Source organism: Eutrigla gurnardus (genome assembly GCF_963514095.1).
Source record: "Eutrigla gurnardus genome assembly, chromosome: 12".
Taxonomy (NCBI): Eukaryota; Metazoa; Chordata; class Actinopteri; order Perciformes; family Triglidae; genus Eutrigla; species Eutrigla gurnardus.
This window is the reverse complement of record NC_139926.1, coordinates 19,620,768-19,644,752: the sequence shown is the minus strand read 5'-3', so window position 1 is coordinate 19,644,752 and position 23,985 is coordinate 19,620,768. Positions and strand designations below refer to the sequence as shown.

Here is a 23,985-nt window from a genome sequence, read left to right as displayed (position 1 = left end):
TGCAAATTTGAACTAACATGATAAGACTAACAGATGTAATGAGCCCTAAAATAATATTTCAGATCAAATCCCTGCACAAACTTAACGTGCCTGTTATCGATAAGACCAGAAGCGATTGTGTAAGAGCTTGTTTGTGAAGTCTTGCTGTCCTTCAGGAAGCCGCTGGGACTTCTTTTATTCCCTCCAGGGATGTGGAGGAGTAAAGTGCAGTTATATAATGATGAAAAAAAAATAGATGGTTGATATAACTGCTCTATCCATCTATGATTACCCATGACCAGCGTGGGATGTTCTCATATCCCACACTTTATACTCACATATTTAAAGATATCTTGATTATTTTCTCTCAGAAAAGGTGTTAGCTTTCCCTAAACATCTTTACATATAAATACTTATTTACCACATTTCCTAAATTATTAATATATTCCTAAGAACATGCAAACAGCTTTCCTGTTGGAAAAGTAATAGAATCTCTTTGGCGTTCCTTCGTTAATCTGTTAAAACACCTTTGAGAAATATTTCAGGCATTAACTGAATCATTCTATCCTGTTATCATCACCCTGTTGCCAAAATAGCTGATGCACAATGAGCCATTCATCGCACTCTAAGTGCTGGTATTGAGACTGTTGTTGGGGAAAACGGCTCTCTGTAGCACCACACAGAGATAAAACACCACTCAAGTCTTTTAATTATTCTCCACAGATCATTTGTCATTACATATAATATAGTTGTTGTTGTTTTTTTTTTTTTTATAAAAGTAGGTGATTCCCACGTAGATGTCTTTGTAACAAACAAATGAAAGGTTTAATCGTATAAAAGCAACCTGTAGTTATTTTTGGTTTGGTTGATTTACATAATTATATAGGATATAAAGTCATACCAGTATTTAACCCTAAACCTAACTTAGGGGTATTTCACATTCATGGCACTCCCTTTTCAAGCCAACATTTGTGAAAACATGGTAAAGATAGGAGAGAAAAAAATCATCATGCTATTTTTTTGTATTTAATTGCTTTCCAACTGTCTTCATCATCCTGAAAGCAAAACACATACATAGAGTAGTTTACATTCCTGCCACCTAAAAAGAGACCAAATGTGTCTGAAGTAACGATTTTCAACTAACACAACACAGATAGGCATCCTAGGAATTCAGCATAAACAGCGTTAGTGATCAATAATGATGAAATGTGTTTGAACCCCAGCTGATCCGTCTGACTTTATTGTTATAGCACAGAATACACATTTTAAAGGATTTGCTGCTCTTTGCGAGTCGTCACTGCTCTGCTTGAACATCGATGTAACGAGGAGTCGGTTCAGCATTGTGTTTCTGACATTTTCAGGCTACAACAACACTGTTCAGGATCAAAATCACTTCTACTTGCACGACATTTGATTTGGTATGTTTGTGAATAAGAGTGAACACGGTGAGAGGAAAGAAAAAATACATTTCTCTCTGTATTCTGTGTAGTGCATTTGTGAGGACTGGTTCTTATATATATATTGTATGAATGTAAAATGTGATATAACCTCCCACTGGATTGTGCTGTGTGTTAGAGAGTGTGTGTCCTATGTAGGTTTTTTCGACCTTGCCGTGTGAATGGCGAAGCGTGATAGCAGCTTCCCATACATCACTGTCACAACGCAGACTGTTCCAGCCACATCCAGGTAATCTATTTATCCTGGTAATTTGGTGCAGGTTTTCTCGCAAGCTCAGCAAAAAAAAATGATTTGAGCCACATCTCATGCATATCGTTAGCCTAATAGCATAATTGCCTAAGTCATATTTGAACGTTTTCGGAAAAAGAGAAAAAACACAATTTCTAGCAAGCAGATTGGTATTTTTTATTGATAATGTAACAGCAAGTTCAACCAGACCTGTGAACAAGTTTGAAAAAAAAAAAAAGTAGTTGCATTTTCTTCTTCATGACTGCATATTTTATGCCATAATGAAAACAAACAAAGTGCATTGACAAGGCATTTTGAATTATGTGCACTATTTTGCAGATCATGAGAATGAAAATGCAAATATGATGATTGATGATTAAATCAAATAATGCAGCCACATTCTTAAAGTGAAAAAGACTTAGACTTGAAAAAGACCATATTACCAAGAATACTTCTTGTATTTCTTGTCAAAACACTTAAAATCAACACTTCAAATTAAGCTTTGCTAGCATAAGCTAGCTCTTACACTACATCATATCTTGTTGCAGAATTGTGATTAAAAGTTTAAACACACAGTTCCTAATCTCCTTGATTGACTGAGAGTACATTTACTGTCTAGAAAGTTGAAGGAATAAACCAGCTTACCAAATGAATTGAAGAGAAGATCTAATGCTTCACTTCTGTTAAACTTTCTTATGCGATCAGCCATGTTTGTTTATACCGGCAAACATGCCTAAGTCAAAAAGATGACTTGGGCAGATAGTGATTTTGGACTCTAAAAAGTGTTCTGATAGGTTGAGGACATAGCCAATAAGGCAAGGTGATGCAGCAGTGGTAGGAGAGGAAGGTTAGGCAGATATCTCAATTTGGCCAAAAAATGACTTAGGCAATTATGCTATTAGGCTAACGATATGGTGGTGTTTCCTGGTGGCGGTGGCCTGAAAGTATGCAGCCAAATGATGAATGCTTGTAGAATGAATGTGTTAGGTGTTTTATTCACTTCATTATGAACGGCCACAAAAGGTTTAAGGACAGTTGCTCACTATTGTTTAACGGCATGTAGTTTGATAGCGTTTAGTGTGCAGTGTAGGGGTGAGTATTGGCAAGAACCTCACGATACGATACGTATCACGATACTTTGGTCACGATACGATACGTATCACGATACTTTGGTCACGATACGATACATATCACGATACTTTGGTCATGATACGATAAGTATCACGATACTTTGGTCACGATACATATCACGATGCATTGGTCACGATACGTATCACGATACTTTGGTCACGATACGATACGTATCACAATATCACGATATTGCGATATAAATAAAGATGAATACACAAGTACCTGTATATGTACATCAGATGATATTGATCAGAGGACAAATTCAGAGTCAAAACTATTTAATTCAAAACAGCCTCTCCATTTTATTAATTCCCATGAAATTCACTTGAAAATAAAATGAAATAGGATAAAGTACTGCATTCCCAATGCGTCTAAACGTGAATCTTTTTTTTAAATCGATCTTTAGAGTTGAAAAATCTATATTGTGTTGGGCGGCAAAGTATCGCGATATATTGCCGTATCGATATTTTTACCCACCCCTAGTGCAGCGCCCCAATTCTGATATATAGAAGATTGACGTCAGAAGTTCATAAGTATACTCATGAACTCTGTTATAACATCTCGGCTCTCACTCGTCATCGCTGTAGTGTCTGGTTATATAAACGTTATGTAACTTCTTCATCTGCAGCTTGACTCAAGGATGAGTTTTGTAAATCAGCTGCCTTTTACGTTAATACGCAGCCTGAAAGGCAGTTGATGTCACTAAAAACTGCATCTTTTTATTCCGGCCGTTATGACACAGATTTAGATCGTGACAGAGAACTGTTATTTAACTCAAACATAGAGTGTTTAGTGAGAGATTGAAATCACAGCCCTGAGAGTTTTTCATGAGTGAATCATTGCTGTCCTCTTAATGGGCCTTTATGTCAGTGCTGGGTCAGCAGTGCATTAGAAGAACATTTCCTTATGTAACAGCCTTCCCAACCCACATAAATAGTCACTTCGACAGCTTAAGGGCTTACAAGAGAGTTGGACAGATTTGAGGAAAATAAAGTTTCAACACAGAACATTTTGAGATTGTGCTGCTTTCTGGGTTTGACTCAAACACTTTAGAAGTTGGAGTGAATTGTTGTTTGAACCCTAAAACGTGTCTCGATTCAAACATTCGGAGAAGCTCGATGGACGTCACACGGATATAAAAGACACAGCGCTGCACACACCCATCCTCAAGAGTCCCATCTCTGGACATGTTTGGAGGAAACTAGCAAATCAATCAGTGTCAATTAGAGCTGCGTTCAAAGTAAACCACATCCTGGGGAGTCAGACTCTCGCGCTGCACTTAACAGCAGGCAACGCAATTACGCTGCAAAACCCCTCCAAAGCACTCGTGGTCTGAGCGGATGAGCGAGTGCATATAAAAGACTCTTGCTGTCTTTTATCTTCACCGCTCACAGGTACCCTCCTGAGCAGAGGAGGCTTTTCCTTGAGTGCTGCACGGGAAGCCCTCTGCGTTTTCCCGTCTCTCACGTTGCCGTCCATACACCTTGTCATGCACCATTTGGGATCCCATTCTACATAAGTGCACTGATCTTCAAAGGCCCCTTTCTGCTCCTCTCTGCTGTTCTTATTGTGATGCCTCTCTGCTGAGGTGGGGGGGCGGCTATAACCTGATTGATTTCTTGAGTCTGTACAGTCACTTCCTCTCCAGCTCTAAAAAAAAAAAAAGACAGAAAAAAGGTGAGAATGTTTGCTATTTAACAGTTGAGTCTGAATTAGACTCGTGACGTGAGGCGTGGGAGCATAATCACATTTGACTTGCAGCGTGAACAGAAGCGGATCCTTTTCCTCCCACATCGCTGTCACGACGCCGTATTTGATCGTTCGTTTGCATGCACACAACAACGCTTGCATCAGTGTAAACCTTCCGGAAATTAACATCCAGACAAAGAGAGAAAAGAAAAGGCTCCCAGCTTCCAGACATATGTTGTATAAATTATTTTTTTTTGTATTATTATCATAATGTAAGACGATGGAGTAACCGTGCATGTTGACTCCCAGTACTAATTATTAGACTGGATGATATTTTTATGCAATGTGTAAATGTATTTCCTTTAGGGTGATGTTTGTGTTGTTTATTTGGAAGGCAAGGCAAGTTTATGTCATAAAGAAAGGCATTTAAATATCCTTCACATGATGCAAAACAGACAAGCAGACCATGACATGTGATTTTGATCTGTTTTTGGTGCATAAATATGTCTCAAAGTGGAAATGTCGAGAGCTGTTTTATCATGTGTGGTAGATTATAAACAATGCCCTTACAGAAGGAGTTGTTTTATATTTCTGTTCTTCATCGGTTTATGTTTTCTTTTTCTCTTCATTTGTACAGTCCAAATACTAAATGTTGAATTTATTTGATTTGAAATCCAGATAACTTTGTATCAACATTCCTATCAACAGCAGCACATCTTGCTTGCGTTCTCCGTGCGTTTGTGTGTGTGTGCGTCGCGGTCCCCGTCATGACCAGTTTCTGTGGCAACATGATTTTTGAAAATAAGCCCCTCTCTAACGGCCCACTGCTGTCGCAAGTTGTGCAGGCGGCAGCCCACTCTTGATGCATGACTCATTCGTTGCTCATTATCATCCCACTCTCATCCTTCCCAGGGTCCCCTGCTTGGGTTATCTGATGGAGATGGCTGTGTGTGAAGGGGTGGGGGGCGGGGTGGTGGCTACTATAAAGCCGCCGTATCCGCACCGCGATTGGCTGCTGGGATCCATTTAATCTGTTGTGACTGCTATAGGGGTCCGCCCCTGTACTCCTCCCCCTCGCTCTGCCCGCCCTGACGGCATCCATACACAATAGTGTGCTGTCTCTGTTCCAGGGAGAATATCAGCTCTGCACAGGGAGGAGAGGATTAGCACAACCACTCAGCTCATCTGCATACACGTTCCCAGAGAACCACATGAGCACCCAGGGCTGCACCTCTTTTGTATAAAAGCTGGCACTCCTACCAGGGAGGCTCCACTTCATCTACTGTCACTGCTGTGAGAGGATTTAATGAGGATTTCCCCTTTTTGGATTGTTTTGAATTATTATTTTTTTATAAATCAAATTTGCAGTTTGTTGTCTCAGTTTAATTGGCACAATGCAAGTAATATCATTTGATAGAGTCTTGCGCTGAGCCTCAAGACAGTTTTCCCCTCCTTTTTTGGGACTTTTCCACTGGGGTTGTTCCTTCATCTGGTTTTGGGAGAACTGCAGCACCAGAATGCCATCTAGAGAGTCCTACGAGGTTCACAAGGAAGAGAAGTCCCTGGTGCAAAAGGCCAAGCGGGAGGCCAATCAGGAGGATATTCTGGCGGCGGCTCTGGGCATGAGGATGGGGCCACAGAAACCTCCGGCCACTTTCTGGCAGCCACTTAAAGTATTCGCCTATTCACAGCTCACCTCGCTGGTTCGCAGAGCCACACTGAAGGAGAGCGAGCGGACGTCCAGATCCGAGAAAGTCCACAACTTTAAGGTGAGGCTTGAAGGACTTCTTATCATCTGTTGCATCTCCAAAAACGTTAATTTGATCATGTGTGGCCGGAGGGCTGCTTCTCTGTGGGAGATGGGAGCCGGGGGAGGAGGGGGAGTGGGATAGAGTGGGAGAGAGGGGATGAAAAACAGAGCTGTTTTGGTCTGTCCAGTGAGCCTTTTATCAAAAGGAAATCTGTTGGGTGGTCTGTGGAACCACTGCTGTTAGTTTGAGCTCCAGATGGAGAGATTAGGGCCGATGGAGAAGGGGGAAACAGTGGAGGAGTGTATCCCTATTTGGCTGCAGGCTCACTCGTTTGGCTGGTTAATGGGATGGAGAGCAGCAGGTGAATTATTAACATCAAGGCTTTCAAACTGCTGATGCTTACCAGTCTATTTCTGCTGCTTTGTTTGCCAGGATTGCTGAATGTTGCGTTTCCACATTTGAGCAGAGTCCCAGCATTTCAGTCACCACGTTGAAAGCTCCCACAACTAAAGGATGACGTACAATCTGAGCAAATTCATTAGGAAGGGAGTGTAAAAAAACATCTGGTTTCCAAATTAAGTCTTTAAACTTTCGAAGTGAAGCTCCCTGACCGTTAAACGCCACACTTATCAAATAAAACTAGTTTTACACTAGACTGTTAAATTAATTACTCTAAATAAATCCAGCATTTAAAGGTTTTTCTTGCATGTTAACAGGAACAGAAAGACGTGATCTATTTATATGATGCTATAAACAGCACAAATTGATTAGATACTCCAAATTGTCATCCTGGGATTCTGTAAACATGAAAAGAAACGATGACATCACTCCAGATGATCGGGTTCACCATCAATAATGGCCGACTGTCAAAACACTTCTTAGTTGACTGTCAGTTCATATTTTTTTCTTAAACAAACTGATCAAACTGCACAATGCTGATCAGGTCTGTGGTTTGTTTGTCTGCCGCGTCTGCTGTTGACTTATTGAAAGGAAAACAGCGAGCGCTGTGGCTCACTGTCGCTCCCAGGGGCCTCCCTGATTGGTCGGGCTGTTGTCACTCGGTGGAGCGCGGGGCTCCCTTCCCTTCCCCGATGCAAGGCAGACTCCCACTGTTTCCATGGCTCCTTCCCCCTGACAACTTGCACCTTTCGCTCTTGTGAAAAAGTCCAATCCGACTGTGGCAAAGCCTCCCCCCGCTCGGAGGCTCAGCGTCGTCAGTCTAGAGGGTCTAGTTTGATCAACAGTCCTCTTCCTCGGCCTCGTTTCGCCTCCTCTCCCGGCCGGGATAAACAATGTCTGTGGAGCAAATGGCTGGCAACTTCCCGCTGTCTTCTCATTGCCCTTCATCACTAATATCTGTCACTGTCCTCCTCTCTGTTGTAGGTCCATACCTTCCGAGGGCCTCACTGGTGCGAACACTGTGCCAGTTTCATGTGGGGACTGATGGCTCAGGGGCTCAAATGTGCAGGTACATCGTGTTCTCCAGCTACATCTGATATAAACCACCCTTATAGTATGTTTACATTCATGGTGTACAAAGTGGGCATTGCTGTATATGGGTTACTTGGTTATGAGTGCATCTGGAGCTGGATTATTGCGTTTTAATCAAAAATCCCAACAGTAGTTTGTGGATTAGCAGTTGTATAATAGTGTAATGAGGGGCTTTAAAGCCATGATGTAACATGTACTATACACTATCAAACCCTTCTTTTTGACCTACTTTTGTCCTCTCTGTGAATTCAAACAAGCAGATGAATGAGCTTCAGCACTGTCAGTCATCTCTGACGGATTGTTTTTAATGTAAAAGCAGCTTTATTCTTTATATTTTATTATGTATAATGCATGTAATAACTACATTAGGGTTTATTCTTCACATCCTTATTATTCCAATAACAAGGGTCGTCTTGGTTTCCACTCCCATGATTTTGATGGATAAGCATTTGCTGCATTATAGCCCAGTAAACAGGCTCCCTACAGCAGCAGACGATAACAATGCGATTACAGCTCAGTTATTGTATTTTTCTAAATCCATTTTGTCGTTTTTGTGCTCCACAGTGTGAGCATATTCTAAAAATATTCACCATCAATCTGTAATGCCGTTCAGCCTTTTGTGAATTCCCATTAGCTATTCATATGATTATTTTAGCATTCCTTTACTTAGTGTGACGGATGTGACATACGCACGTTGTTATTGTGATGTAAATGCTGCTGTTGTATCTGCCTGTCTGCTTGTCAAATACTCTGATGAGATTCCTGTTTCCCCTCCGTAGCTCGTTGCTGGAATTCGCTTCCCATCCCGAAAGAGCGTTATGATATAGTCCACTGTGTGTCCTTGATGTTTTATTGATGCAACAAAGTGTGTCACACAAATCTGTGGGAGCTCTGCCGTTAATTATTAACGTCTTGATTTTGAACGCTGGCAACAAACACACAAAAAAAAATGGCACATATGTTTGGAGTCGATCTTTATAAACTCTTTATGTTGCCATTTCCTCGTTCTCGACCACGGCGACTGGAATCTAGGGCAGCAAAGTCTCACATGATGCTCGAATTTGCATACCAAAAAAAAAACGTTCCCCCCACCCCCTTTTTTTCTTTTTGTATGTGTGAACTGCTTTTTGGCCGCGTGCCAGCAAGCCAGCTTCTGCTTGTGCTTGTTGTGCCACATTTCCTCATCGGAGTACGGCCCCCAGCCTCATCCCATCATGCCCGTGAAGGAAAACAAAGCTGGCATGTCTCTTTAATGAGGAGAAGAGCTCGGAGCGTGGGGAAGGACCTCTGTTTCCACACACATTACAATTCAGCGGCTTCAACCCAAAGAGCTGGGTCAAGCAGCTCAACCCCTATCTAACTTACTTCTAAAAAAAATCTAACAAATACAAGTGGCGCTTTCAGTTCCAGTCAGAAAGGGACCGGTTTGAACTGGTAACTCTGCTGGTCGACATGGTGATAATGTGCTGATTAGAAATTAGAACCCAGCCCCCATTAAACCTCTTCTCAGAGCCCTTTAGCCAAAAAAACGGAGCTTCTTCCCATAGCAACAGAGACAGAGCTGACGGTGCAGTAAAGCAGCATCCCCTGGTCCCTCGGGCCCCTTTCTCACCCCCACCCGCCCCACCTGGGACCCCGGGGCCGCCAGTGGGCTCACAGCGACGACAGGGGCTCAGCCTGATGACAGGCCGTCCTCTATTATACTGCCTGTCTCATATCCTTAAAAGAATCATCTCTTAAAGTAATTACATTTCTGCAACAATGCATATAAATGCAGGCTGTGTGAATTTCTCCAGAGACCCATATTAATCTCAATATTGTCTGAGGTCCTCCAGAAGCGCCGATTCTTTGCTCTTAGAAGAATTTTTCTATTTAAAATGTGTAAAAAAAATATTTTTACATTTTTTTATGTTTTTGGAAACAGTATTTGTTAAATAAAAATAAAAAAACCCTTTTGGAACTTGGAGACGGCTCAAAAAAGATCTAAGGGCTTGAAGAAGCTGCCCCACTTTAATCTGGGAAACTAGGTCTCGTGTAGCCCGCAGCGCCTCGATTGCTGCTTCCATCCATTGTGTGTGAGCTTGGATTGGGAGAAAGAATAGAGCACACAGCAGCAGCGCTCACATCCCTCCTCCAGGCCACAGCGTTTTTCGGTCCTCTAAATCCCTCCATGCGTCTCCGTTACAAAGCGGAGCTGCTGCCTCTCCGTGCGTCTGCTCTCCACGGGCTCCTCTGTTCCCAACAAGGTGAATGCTGCCCCGAAACAGCTGCGCCTCGGGGCCCCATCCGCTGTGACTGAAGACACATAACGCAACGTGGGATACTTAAACTGTCATCGTGACTAATATGCCATTTGAACACCCAGCGTGATGCGTGCTCCTGAAAATATCCCCACATTTAATAATTATCATTCAAATGCTTTCGCACAAATAGATAAAAGAGAGACATTTCCCAGAGTCTTGTGGTTAATCCTCCTTTTATTGTGGTTATTAATAATCAAATGGCCCTCCAGAGGTGACTCCAGCTGTGTCCGACGCTCAAGGTGACTTCAATGACGTGTGGCGGAGAGAGAGAGAGCTCTCTAGTGGTGTTGTGACATTTAGGGGGCAAACATGGATCGAGGGAATTAACACTCTTCTGCGAGCCAAAACACACACGGAACCAGCCGACCACATCCCAACCAACACCAACGCTGAATGGGAATTTGCATAACGGTCCTCGCTTCAGAGACAAAATGACCTACAGGAAATATCTCACTTTGCATTCTGATTGGCGAATGAAGAGTAAATAAATACAATGCTGTGTATCTCTCTGTGCAGATTGTGGTTTAAACGTCCACAAACAGTGTTCGTCTCTGGTGCCCAACGACTGCAAGCCCGACCTCAGACACATCCGCAAAGTCTACAGCTGCGACCTCACGACCCTGGTGAAGGCCCACAACACGGCGCGGCCCATGGTGGTGGACATGTGCATACGAGAGATCGAGTCAAGAGGTCAGTCCAGGTCACGGGGGATAAATGTGATGACCTGCAGGTTTAAATGAAATACTAATTGAATACATTTTAAGCCCTGACAGCTGTAGAAGTAGACTCTGATTAGCTGACAATCATAGGCTGAGTGAAGGATTATAGCTGACATATCTGCAAACAAAGACGGACCATAATCATATAAGTCACTCCTGAATACTTGATTTTAATGCAGAAGAACAAAGCATTGAAGTATCTATATCTACACATATGACAGTTTATTTGAACACTTCCATTTTCTATCCATATAATAATCTTTAATGTAAAGTTTTGTGCCTCTGGAAATGTCCATATTCAGATAGATGGTTTTCAAAGTAATGTGATTGTTTTCAAAGCTATGAATTAATATAATATTACATTTCAAAATTAAGCATTCAGTTGTGATTACATTTCTGAAATTATCCAAACCGTTGCCGCCTTTCTTGGCTTCTATGAAGACATTTAGTTAATATTCTAGCACAACTAATCAAACTCATGTCCAGGTTAGGAAACGTATTCAAATATATTCTCAAATTATATATTTTTAGAAAATGCAATGACTTTAAATGTGGTCACGTTTAGCATTTTTAGCTGATATTGTGCAAAAAACAACCACTTTAACAGTATTTATGATGTTAAAAGCTTTGTTATAATTTTCCAGTAAGAGATCTACTATGAATCCGACTCATTTGAGGCGTTTAAAGTCATTCCATTACTAACTGAGTTCCTGTTTATTTGGGCGGGGGGGCTGACTGAGTGATGAGTGTGCTGGTAATTGTGAACATGTAATGAAGAATACATTACTCTATTTCCTGCTGCCTTATTTGATTGCGTTTCAGTTAAATCATTCAGCTATGTAGGAAACTCATTGCTCCCTCATTGTCTGCCCTCTAATATATGTCTGTAGCTAAGTTTGATTTATGTCTTTATTATTTTGCCCAGTGATGCAGAAAACTATTTGCGTGGGCCCGACGTCGTTCCAACGTGTGACACGTGGACATTTTACCCTTAATTTATTCTGCATATTTAAGGGTGTTTAATGGCATTTCCCCAATTACCTGAGGCAACATATGCTGCTGAACGTTACTCACGTCAGCCCTGAAAGGTTTTTCTTTTTTAAATTATGATCATGTTTGTTCTTCAAGGACTGAAGTCCGAAGGCCTCTACAGAATATCTGGATTCAGTGATTCGCTGGAAGAAGTCAAGATGGCGTTTGACAAAGGTATGCATTCTTTACTTGCCTTTTATAGATTTCCGTCAGCTCAGGACATGACGGCCGACATCGCGTGCTTACATCCTGTTTACGTAAGGCACAGAGAACACTTGGGATTAATGAGAAAGTGACACATTTGTGGAGGATTAATGTCCATCTGGGAGTGTCACGCAGGGTTTCACAGTCAGGACAGGGGGCGACATCAGGGGGATAAAACCATGGATGTACTCTCTCTGCCTTAAACATGACTGTAAAAAAACCCTTTTTCAGTAGTAGACTTAGTGGGAATGAGCCTGTCTTTGCCCAGTGCAGTGTGAATTTTAACCGTAAGGAAAAACCCCGCAGCAGTGGGCTAAACTCCTCCAGATCCGCATGTGGGATATCATCCATGACAGAGTGTCACTCCAGCTCCCAGCGCTGTGATGTTCAGTCTGCCAGCACAAGTAGGCCACGGCCTGCTCTGGAAAGCATGCATAACGGAGGGAGAGTCCGTATAAAACAGGCCAGGCGGATGATAGCGGCTACTTTTGCAAAATACAGCGCGACAGATACAGTGACACGCCGATGCCGAAGTATTGATGTCAGACGTTCTTGTCTTCTTCTCGTCTCTCACAGATGGCGAGAAAACAGACATTTCGGTGAATGCCTATGAAGACATCAATATCATCACGGGCGCGCTGAAACTTTACCTCAGGGATCTGCCTGTTCCCATCATCTCATACGAAGCCTACCCCAGGTTCATCGAGGCTGCAAGTAAGTCAGGGCGAAGCCGCTCAGTCAGAAACACACCTGTTTCACTGGATGGATGCTGCTGCATAAAGATGGAGGGTTGTCACGACGAAGGTTTATGTTGTTGACTTCACGTGGTCACATTACTGCATTAGGATTTCATCTTTAGATGTTTTTTATGGGCAGAAAATCCACACATGACAGGTATCAGCTGCAGTACCGGTCTCCTTGGCCTCATGAGGGTGGACAAAATAACAGAAACACCTGTATGTGATGGAATCGAGTTCAATGACCTCCATTAAATTCAAATATTATAATAATATAATAAATATTAATATATAATAATATTTTTTCTGCTTTTGTTTTTCTGAAATGATCAGTATCAATCTATAATAAAATGATATGCTTTGTCTATATTAACTAAACTTTAATAAAAAACGATTAGGTGAGGATTGCTGGTTATTCGTATGTTGATGTCGTTTGTTGTCCAAGTCTAGTTGATTAAGTGACAAGACGGTAAACAGTAGCTGCTTTAGGTGCAAAATCTGTTAAAACTCACATCTGCAAGCCTTTAAAACATAAAAGCAGCAGTAAGTAAATGGGGCCCGTATAACATCCTTATAGAAACTACCTTTACACCAATGGACTGCACTGAATTCCAGATTATTTTGACTATGTGGCTGCAAACTTTGCGTCTGGGAACATTCATTGGAGATTTTTTTCCTCGGTTGCAGGAACAGAGCTGTGAAAAATAATCAACTCCAATCGTGGGCCTAATATGCAAAACATTCTCGAACACATTCACAATGTGTAATTTGTCGTCTCAAGCAGCCTCAGACTTCCTCCCGGAGACTAATGGCTTTTATTACCCCGCAGGAAATAACCACATTGATCGCCGCTTGTGTCCTCTGAGGTCAGAGAGTGCTTTTCTGGCCGCGCTAACAACACGCTCCTTTCTGTTTCTGCTCAGAGCTCACAGACCAAGAGAAAAAGCTGGAAGCTTTCCGGGAGGCTCTGGCTTTGCTGCCGCCGTCACACAGTGAAACTCTGAAGTACCTCATGGCGCACTTAAAAAGGTGAGCAATGTGGCTGGAAACTGATAGGAGGAAGGGCTTCGGGGGGTAGATGATGATGTGTGATGAAGGGTGTAGATCAGAGGTCTTCAATGGTTTCCAGGCCAAGGACCCCTTAACTGATAGTGAAGGGACCCCATTACATATCTTATAAAGTGGTGTTGCTTATTTAACCAGGCCAATAATAATGTGTAGTTCAACTTATAGTGAAATGTATAAAAAATACTTATGTGAATACATAATGTATGTGTGACAGGTCGTCTCCCTCCTTACCATTATGGGGCATTATGTCAATCTGCTGAGTGCATTAATTGAGGGGCGGGGCACTTGATATATACAGGTGCGCACACCTGCCCTCTCTCTTTCTCTCTTCCGCTTCCCCGTGGGGACTGGGCCGTTCGGTGTGGCCAGCGTGGTTGTTTGTGTGCAATCCTCATCGTTCAGGTAATGCACTTTGTCACTTTACCGTTGTTCCTGTGTGCATCAAACGGGCGTTTTTGTGACGCGCTTTCCGCTTTTATAGCGTAACCGGCTGCTGGGGCTGTGGAGGACGCATCGCTCCGCCAGAAGCCCTTCCTGGGTGCGATTGCTTGCTCCTTTTGGTATGTCCTCAATTGTTTGCATTTTAGTGGCTCCATCACTCATTTGTTTTTAGCTCATTATTCTCTGGCGTTTGCAGCTGGGCGATTTGACGCGCAGCGCGTCCCTTTCCCGTCGCTCTGGAGCGGTAATGTAGCTCAGAGTGGTATGTATAAACTCTTTTAGCAACTCTTTTAAAAATGTTTATGGTAACTATATATTTGTTTACTACATCATGTGTGCCCTCTTGTAGAGGCCTTGGTTATCCACTGGCGCGTATCCAGCCACCGTTCCCTGGATCTGCGCTGCTGTTTTGGCTCCCTCTCTTTAATACATTGTGGACGCGTCTGGCTTGCCGGGTGACGCCGGCGCATGATTTACCGACTCTTTTATTCTGAGTTGAATGCGACCGAGAGTCGCTGAGCCAACTTTGGCCTGGTTACCGGGCTCCTCAATTAAGATCGTCACCCTCTCATTGAGGCTGATTATTATTGATTCATTGATTGGTGTTATTGATTATTGTTATTGATTATTTTGCATTATTTAGTATTTTGTATTTTTGTGTTGAACCCTTTACTTTTCCTCCCCACCAGTCTTGTTTAGCACTTTTGGGCATGTTTTAATTGTTTGTTTCGTGTTTGGTTAGGTGCGGCGGCCCAGAGGCGGCAGTCCAGTTCCTGGTGGTGGTCCCCTTCACCATTTCCTTTTCTTTCGTTTGATGTGTGAGTGTAGTGTCACGGGTGTTTTAAGTTAAGGACCCTTCTACTTTGATTTGTCCCTGCCGCCTGGTAAGCCCCCGCCCTCTCCCTTAACTGTTTTTTTATCCTTGCCCAGTGCTAACATTTGTGACTATTAGTATTATTATTAGTAATATTGTGGGGGATTTTGGTTAATTATTTTTGTTTAATAAAGTATTCTCCTTATTTGAAACCGTCTCTCGCCCCTGTGGTATTTCGAACCTGTGTGTCTTAGTTACATGAAGAACTGTTAGAAGTTCAGGATTTCCTGCGGTTGAAACTGCCGCAGGTGGCGTTGTCGCAATCTTTATCTCCTTGCTCATGCCACATTCTGGCGTTGTCGGCAGGATTCCACATTATAAAGAAAAAAAAGGCAGAGACGTGTTTCTATTTGGGTATAGGTTGTGTTTTCTTTTTCTTTCTTGTGTTTAAAATTTTCATCAGTTGTCTTGTATGTGTAGTTGTAGAGCCAAAACAGCAGTGTTTGTTCTAGGGACGTAGCCTACTACTAATTCGTGCTTGTGGGTTTGGTGCAGTTTCCCCACAGTCAACATGGAGGAGGAGATGCAGCAACTCAAGGAGCTGGTGCTACAGCTTAAAGCAGACAATGAGCGACTTCATCAGGAGCGAGCTGCTTCTGTGGGGGGCTCTGGTGGGGCTGCTCCCTCGTTTCCATCTAGTCATGCCCCATCTACAGGTGCGGCTGCCGCTGTTACGGAGCGGTTGGTTGTTGTGCCAAGGGATCGTAGGTGCCCGATGTTCAACGGTAAAACTGGCATTGGGATAGCTGACTGGGTAGAGGAGGTACAGGCATGTGTGCGCGCTCGCCATCTTTCTGCTGCTGACCAGGCCATGTTCATTTTTGATCATTTAGAAGGGGAAGCGAGAGAGGAGATCAAGTTTCGCTCTGCTGCAGAGCGAAGAGATCCAGCTAAGATATTCACTATCTTACAGGAAATTTATGGTTGCATGCAGCCTTATGTGACCTTGCAGCAGGCGTTCTTTTCTCGGCACCAACTTGAGGGGGAGACACTGCATGAGTTTTCCTTAGCCCTTATGGCTTTAATGGCACAGGTCAAGCAGTGCGCACCTGATGGGGTACCAAATGCGGATGTTCTCCTTCGTGATCAATTTATTGAACATGTACTTGACTGTTCTCTCCGGCGGGAGCTGAAACAATTTGTCCGCCGCCAACCAACTGCCACCCTGTTGGAGCTACGCAGTGAGGCTATTCGATGGGAGAGGGAGGGTCTTCCAGGGAGTGCTAGGGGGCGTAGTGCTTCTCTGCCAGCGGCTTATGGCCTGCAGTATAGGGTACAGGGCCAGGCCCAACCTACTGCTAGTGTCACTCCAGCAGGGCCAGGTTTTAGTGATCTGATGGATCTTTTAAAACGTCAGCAGGAGCAGCTTGATCAGTTGACCCAGACCGTAGCCTCCCTGCAGGCCCCTCGCTCCCAAGGGCAAGGTTCTTACAATGGCCCTTTAATCTGCAGAAGATGCCAGCAGCCTGGCCATTTTGCTCGCGAGTGTGACGGCGTACGAGCTTCCCAGCGACGCCGTGTTAATTCAGTGGGTGGCTTGAACTCAAACACTGCCAGACCAACTCATCCTTCTCACCTGTCGGAAAACTGAAGCCCGCTGAGCTGCTGAGCCACAGTTCAGTTGGGGAGTCCGTAGGCTCACAGGAAGGTGCAGTGGTTGACTTAATTGCTCCTTGTCCAAACATTGATGCCTCTATTGGAGGGGTCTCTGTGTCATGTTTGGTGGACACTGGTTCCATGGTGTCCACCGTTACCGAAAGTTTCTTTCTGGAGCAGTTTGCACCTTGGGGTCATGATCGCCTTCACTCCTGTCACTGGCTACAGCTGCAAGCAGCTAATGGCCTAGCGATTCCGTATATCGGCTATTTGGAGCTGGAGGTGGAACTTTGTGGTAAGGTGATGCCCCGCTGTGGTATCCTTGTTGTTAAGGACCCCCCTGGCATTGTGTCTTCTGTCCCCGGGATCCTAGGGATGAATGTAATTCGGCGATGCTATCGTGAACTCTTTGGTGCATACGGCCCTTCCCTTTTTAATTCTCTTGTTGTTTCACAGGCGCCTGGCCCAGTCGTCGCAGCCTTACAGAGGTGTCACCAGTCCTCCACTCATGGTCCTGGGGACCCCACTGGCACAGTGAGGGTCCGGGGAAAGCAGGCGGTACGCATTCCTGGTGGGGTGATGAAGCTGGTGGCTAGCACTTGCTCCCAGCGGTTTTCTGGTCAGAGCGTGTTGTTTGACCCCCCAGAATCGGGTCTACCAGCTGGGCTGCTAGCCTCTCCTTGCCTGGTACAGGTTGTCCAGGGTACAGTGTACGTCCCTGTAGTCAATGTCGGGACAATCGAGGTCCTCCTTTACCCGCGGACCAGCCTTGGCATTCTGAGCACTGCCCAGGTTGTCAGCCTTCCTGCTGGTGTGACTGAAGTGGAGCTTACTTTGGGGACTATCTCTTCCCAAACAGCTGCTCCTTCAGTACCAAATAGGATAGAGTCTCTTGATTTGTCCACGTTACCTGTACAAGAGCAGATGAACGTAAAGTCGCTGCTATACAGGTACCAGTCAGTCTTTTCGGCCCATGATGGTGACTTGGGCTGCACCAACCTCCTCTCCCATGATATACCGCTGCTTGATGATGTCCCGGTCAGGCAGAGATATCGTCGTATCCCTCCATCAGAGTACGAGGCAGTGAAGGCACACATTAATCAGCTTCTTGAGTCCCAGGTCATCAGGGAGAGTAGCAGTCCATACGCATCTCCCATTGTGTTGGTGCGGAAGAAGGATGGGAGTTTGCGGATGTGTGTGGACTACCGCCCCCTAAACAGCAAGACCAGGAAGGATGCCTTCCCTTTGCCTCGCATCGAGGAGAGCTTAGATGCACTTTCTGGGGCCCGCTGGTTCTCCACACTCGATCTGGCCAGCGGTTACAATCAGGTCCCTATGGCAGAGAAGGACCGGCCCAAAACTGCCTTCTGCACACCGTTTGGCCTTTTTGAGTTTAATCGCATGCCCTTTGGCTTATGTAATGCCCCAAGCACCTTCCAGCGGCTCATGCAGAGGATGTTTGGCGATCAGCAGGGTCAGTCGTTACTGCTTTATCTGGACGACATTGTTGTCTACTCCTCCTCTGTTGAGCAACATCTACAGCGGCTGGAAATGGTGCTTGGTCGGCTCCAAAAGGAGGGTCTTAAGGCCAAACTCGAGAAGTGTGCCTTTTTCCAACAGGAGGTTGGCTATCTGGGGCACGTCATTTCGAGTCAGGGAGTGGCCACGGACCCCAAGAAGATTGACGCTGTGGCCAACTGGCGGCGCCCTAGTCACATTTCTGAGTTGCGTTCCTTTTTGGGCTTCGCCAGCTACTATAGGCGTTTTGTAAACGGCTTTGCTAAGCTGGCGGGTCCTCTGCATCAGCTGGTGGCTGACTTGGCAGGCACGAGGTCAAGGAGAGGGTCAGGCTCAGTTTTAGGTTCTGCGTGGACCGCTCAGTGTGAGGAGAGCTTTGAGGCTTTGAAATCGATGTTAGTCTCAGCTCCCGTGTTAACTTACGCTGACTTCTCACGGCCTTTTATTCTGGAGATTGACGCCAGCCACAGTGGCCTAGGGGCTGTTCTCTCACAGGAGACAGACAGTGGTGTGAGACCGGTGGCCTATGCCAGTAGAGGCCTTCGGCCCGCTGAGCGCAATATGTCCAACTATAGTTCCATGAAGTTGGAACTTCTTGGGCTCAAGTGGGCCATGACGGAGAAATTTAGAGAGTATCTGTTGGGGCATAGGTGTACTGTCTTTACTGACAACAATCCACTGAGCTATCTCCAGTCTGCCAAACTGGGAGCCACTGAGCACAGGTGGGCTGCCCAACTCGCGACTTTTGATTTTGACATCAAGTATCGTTCAGGCCGCAGCAACAGGAATGCGGATGCACTGTCACGGCAGTATGCGCCTGGTTCCCACCAACTCTCAGACTCCTTGCTGGGTACCTCGGTCCCCAGCAGCCTCCAGCAGAATCCACCTCCAGCTCCCTCGACATCAGCCACGCAGTCTGTGGTCTCAGTCCTCCCCTCTCAGTCTACTGCTGACCTTTGTTCCTTGCAGGAGGCTGACCCCCTTCTGAAGGAGGTGTTTGTGTTTTGGCGGCGGAACGCACTACCCACCTCTGTGGAAAGGCGACAGCTGTCCAAGTCAACCGTGGCGCTTCTCCGGCAATGGAATCGCCTAGTGGAGAAGGACGGTGTTCTGTATCGTAGGGTTTCCCGTTCAGATGGGGGGGAAGGGTTTCTTCAGCTCATCTTGCCTGCCGCCCTTAAGCAGGAAACTTTGCGTCAGCTGCACGGAGAACATGGCCACCAGGGCATAGAGCGGACCACAGAGTTGATCCGGCAACGTTGTTATTGGCCTGGAATGTCTTCTGACATAAAGCAGTGGGTCTTGGGGTGCCAGCGTTGCCAAGTCGCCAAGGACTCTGGGCACAGGTCGCATAGTTTTATGGGTCATTTGCTGGCTTCGCGACCTAATGAGATCTTGGCCATTGATTTTACGTTGTTGGAGCCCTCTCGCAATGGGTACGAGAACGTCCTAGTCATGACGGACGTGTTCAGTAAATTTACGGTGGCCATCCCCACTCGAGATCAAAGGGCCCCCACCGTGGCTCAAGCCCTGATCTCTGAATGGTTTTATAAATTTGGTGTCCCGAGCCGTTTGCACTCAGACCAAGGAAGAAGTTTTGAGAGTTCGCTGATCCACCAGCTCTGCCTGATGTACGGTGTTACTAAATCCCGCACTACCCCGTACCATCCGGCGGGTAATGGTCAGTGCGAGCGTTTTAATCGAACTCTACATAATCTTCTTCGGACCCTTCCAGTTTTCCGGAAGCGTGATTGGGCTGCCTGTCTGCCACAAGTGCTCTACTGCTATAACACGACCCCTCATCAGGGCACTGGTGAGTCGCCATTCCTCCTCATGTTTGGACAGGAGCCTCGTCTTCCCATAGATTTTCTTCTGGGACGTGTCCAGGACCCAGTACCAGGCCAGGTGCAGGACTGGGTGGCCGAGCACCAGGCCAGGCTCAGAGTGGCTTTTGACGGGGCCCGTGAGAGGGTGTTGGCTGCTGCTGGCCGACGGAAAGAGCGGCATGATCAGCGGGTCCGGGAGGCCCCACTTGTAGTGGGGCAGCTGGTCTACTTGCGGGACCACAGCATTAGGGGGCGCCAGAAAATCCAAGATCTCTGGAGTTCGGTGGTGTATCAGGTTGTGAAAGCCCCTGTCGGCGAAGGAGCAGTTTACACTGTGGCTCCTGTGAGTGCCCCGCACAAGGTCCGGAGTGTGCATCGAGAAATGCTGAAGGCTGTAATTCAGCCTGAAGCTGCCGACCCCCCACCAAGGTCGCCATCTCTACCTGCTCCGGCAGCACTGGAGGGTGAGTCCTCCAGTGACAGTGAACAGTGGTTCCTGGTCTCAGAATCATCCTGTCTGCCACCTGTAACTGCCCCAGGTGCCCCCTGTCCTACAGGCTCCCCTGTTGTGACCCCTAGGGTCGTCAGCCATGTTCCGGCAACATCTCCAGCACCTGAGAGTGCCTCACCACCAGCCTCATCGTTGTCCCCAACTGACCAGCCAAGTACTAGTCAGCAGGCATTGCGTAGGACAGCTCGTGCTACAGCTGGCCACCATCCTAACGTCTATCATCTCCCTCAGCCAGTTAGCCGAAACAATCCTGCTAGCCGTGGCCTAGATCCTGTGTTAAATGCCCAGGTTGCCATTTTCAGGCCTTGGAGCTAGTTTCTTTTCTGTCCATCGTCGGGCCGACGATGCAAAAGTGGGGGGTAGATGTGACAGGTCGTCTCCCTCCTTACCATTATGGGGCATTATGTCAATCTGCTGAGTGCATTAATTGAGGGGCGGGGCACTTGATATATACAGGTGCGCACACCTGCCCTCTCTCTTTCTCTCTTCCGCTTCCCCGTGGGGACTGGGCCGTTCGGTGTGGCCAGCGTGGTTGTTTGTGTGCAATCCTCATCGTTCAGGTAATGCACTTTGTCACTTTACCGTTGTTCCTGTGTGCATCAAACGGGCGTTTTTGTGACGCGCTTTCCGCTTTTATAGCGTAACCGGCTGCTGGGGCTGTGGAGGACGCATCGCTCCGCCAGAAGCCCTTCCTGGGTGCGATTGCTTGCTCCTTTTGGTATGTCCTCAATTGTTTGCATTTTAGTGGCTCCATCACTCATTTGTTTTTAGCTCATTATTCTCTGGCGTTTGCAGCTGGGCGATTTGACGCGCAGCGCGTCCCTTTCCCGTCGCTCTGGAGCGGTAATGTAGCTCAGAGTGGTATGTATAAACTCTTTTAGCAACTCTTTTAAAAATGTTTATGGTAACTATATATTTGTTTACTACATCATGTGTGCCCTCTTGTAGAGGCCTTGGTTATCCACTGGCGCGTATCCAGCCACCGTTCCCTGGATCTGCGCTGCTGTTTTGGCTCCCTCTCTTTAATACATTGTGGACGCGTCTGGCTTGCCGGGTGACGCCGGCGCATGATTTACCGACTCTTTTATTCTGAGTTGAATGCGACCGAGAGTCGCTGAGCCAACTTTGGCCTGGTTACCGGGCTCCTCAATTAAGATCGTCACCCTCTCATTGAGGCTGATTATTATTGATTCATTGATTGGTGTTATTGATTATTGTTATTGATTATTTTGCATTATTTAGTATTTTGTATTTTTGTGTTGAACCCTTTACTTTTCCTCCCCACCAGTCTTGTTTAGCACTTTTGGGCATGTTTTAATTGTTTGTTTCGTGTTTGGTTAGGTGCGGCGGCCCAGAGGCGGCAGTCCAGTTCCTGGTGGTGGTCCCCTTCACCATTTCCTTTTCTTTCGTTTGATGTGTGAGTGTAGTGTCACGGGTGTTTTAAGTTAAGGACCCTTCTACTTTGATTTGTCCCTGCCGCCTGGTAAGCCCCCGCCCTCTCCCTTAACTGTTTTTTTATCCTTGCCCAGTGCTAACATTTGTGACTATTAGTATTATTATTAGTAATATTGTGGGGGATTTTGGTTAATTATTTTTGTTTAATAAAGTATTCTCCTTATTTGAAACCGTCTCTCGCCCCTGTGGTATTTCGAACCTGTGTGTCTTAGTTACATGAAGAACTGTTAGAAGTTCAGGATTTCCTGCGGTTGAAACTGCCGCAGGTGGCGTTGTCGCAATCTTTATCTCCTTGCTCATGCCACATATGTGAACAATGCTAAGTCATTAAATTGTTGACAGATTCATATATTTATTGAACATATTGTAATTCTATATTGGCATTTGTACATCACAATTTCACAGTATAACATTGAACAAATATTTATATTTGCCTTTTATATGTTTTATTCATGTTAATGTGTATTTTTGGATATATTTGAAAGAAAAGTTCGGGATCAAATTATTTCGGGGACCCCTTGCAGAAACTCTGCGGACCCTCTAGGGGTCCCGGACCCCCTGTTGAAGCTCTCTGCTGTAGGGAAATCTTTGCATACTTCTAGTTATGGATGTTTAGATAAACTGTCGTCAATAGTATTACATTACTTTGAGATATTGTGGAGGTTGGTGGAAAAAGAAACACACTGCACACTCTGAACCCCTCCTCTATCTTCTAATCCTCTCATGAACACTCGCAGGGTGACACAGAACGAGACGTTCAACCTGATGAACGCCGAGAACCTCGCCATCGTTTTCGGACCCACCCTCATGCGCGCGCCGGACCTGGACGCCATGACATCACTCAACGACATCCGCTACCAGAGACAGGTGGTGGAGGCGCTCATTAAGAACGGAGATGTGCTCTTCTAAAACGCAGATTCAGGAACTTTTATAGAACAGCGATCTAATCCTTCTTTTGTGTAAAGACTCAACTGTTTGTATTGCATTGATTGATACGTTGTTTTTTTTAAATGCCCTGCATATGGACTAGTGCTGCCCTAACATCTGTCCGCCCCTGTATCGGGTGCGGACAGTGAACTTTACACTTGTACTCTACGTCTCCCCATTTTTGTCGGGGGATTTTTTTAGGAGCTGACATGGTTCAGCATGCATGGTGCAAGGTCTTTGTTGCTTTGTAGTTGTAACCCAGCATGTGTTCAGATCGTGTAGCGCTGTGACTTTACTTTTGTCTGTTCTCTAGTAGTTTTACTCTACATTCCCAGTCTTTGCTGTGCATTCTTTTCTGTCAAACATTGTATAGTTGGATGTTAAAATAAGCTACTGATATTTCTGGGGGTAATTTCTATGATGCTGTATTTTTGTTATCTCCTCAACTGTTTTTTATGTAATTTGAGGTAGCCCTTTCCTGATCATGTGTACACACTGGTGCGTTTGCCTGACCATAACATTTTTATTGTGTTATATAAAAAAAAAAAAGCATTTGTGAATTACATTTTTTTTAATTGTAATGTTTTTGTACACAACTTGTGCATGATCACGTTAATTTATTAAACCCCACTCTGAGAAATTAAGTGCTTAACGAGTCATCATAATAAAGATCTTCATCAAATTGTGCGTTAAAAGTGCATGAACTAATTTTAATGGCCACTTGGGGGCAGCAGAGAGAACCTGTAAACATGACGCGATATGGCAAATATGTTAGCATGTTCATTTGGATTCATGTTTCTGCAAAAGTGAGTCCAAAATAATCCCCGACAGGAGGATTATGCGATCTGCGTTTGTTCGTGAATGCGTGAGTGTGCACCTCCGTGTCTGTCCATGGCATTCTGCTTATATTTTGGGTGCCCAGTTTCGGCTGATTGTGGTGACTCACACTTTCTCAAAACACTCTTTATTGCCTGTTTTATACTGCTATTGACCGCCTGCTGACTCCTCACTCACCAGTCAGGACACAGCTGAGTGTGTCTCCGACGA

General features: G+C 45.2%; 1 protein-coding gene across 1 annotated transcript; it reads left to right on the top strand.

Annotated features, from left to right (window-relative positions):
* Positions 1-5,594: 5,594 nt before the first annotated feature.
* Positions 5,595-23,568, top strand: chn1 (chimerin 1). The gene is made up of 7 exons (XM_084023323.1): positions 5,595-6,254; positions 7,620-7,704; positions 10,547-10,720; positions 11,878-11,955; positions 12,562-12,699; positions 13,646-13,751; positions 22,749-23,568. The coding sequence occupies exons 1-7, from the start codon at positions 6,003-6,005 to the stop codon at positions 22,918-22,920; spliced, it is 1,005 nt and encodes a 334-aa protein (XP_083879449.1). The 5' UTR covers positions 5,595-6,002; the 3' UTR covers positions 22,921-23,568.
* The last annotated feature ends 417 nt before the right edge of the window (positions 23,569-23,985 follow it).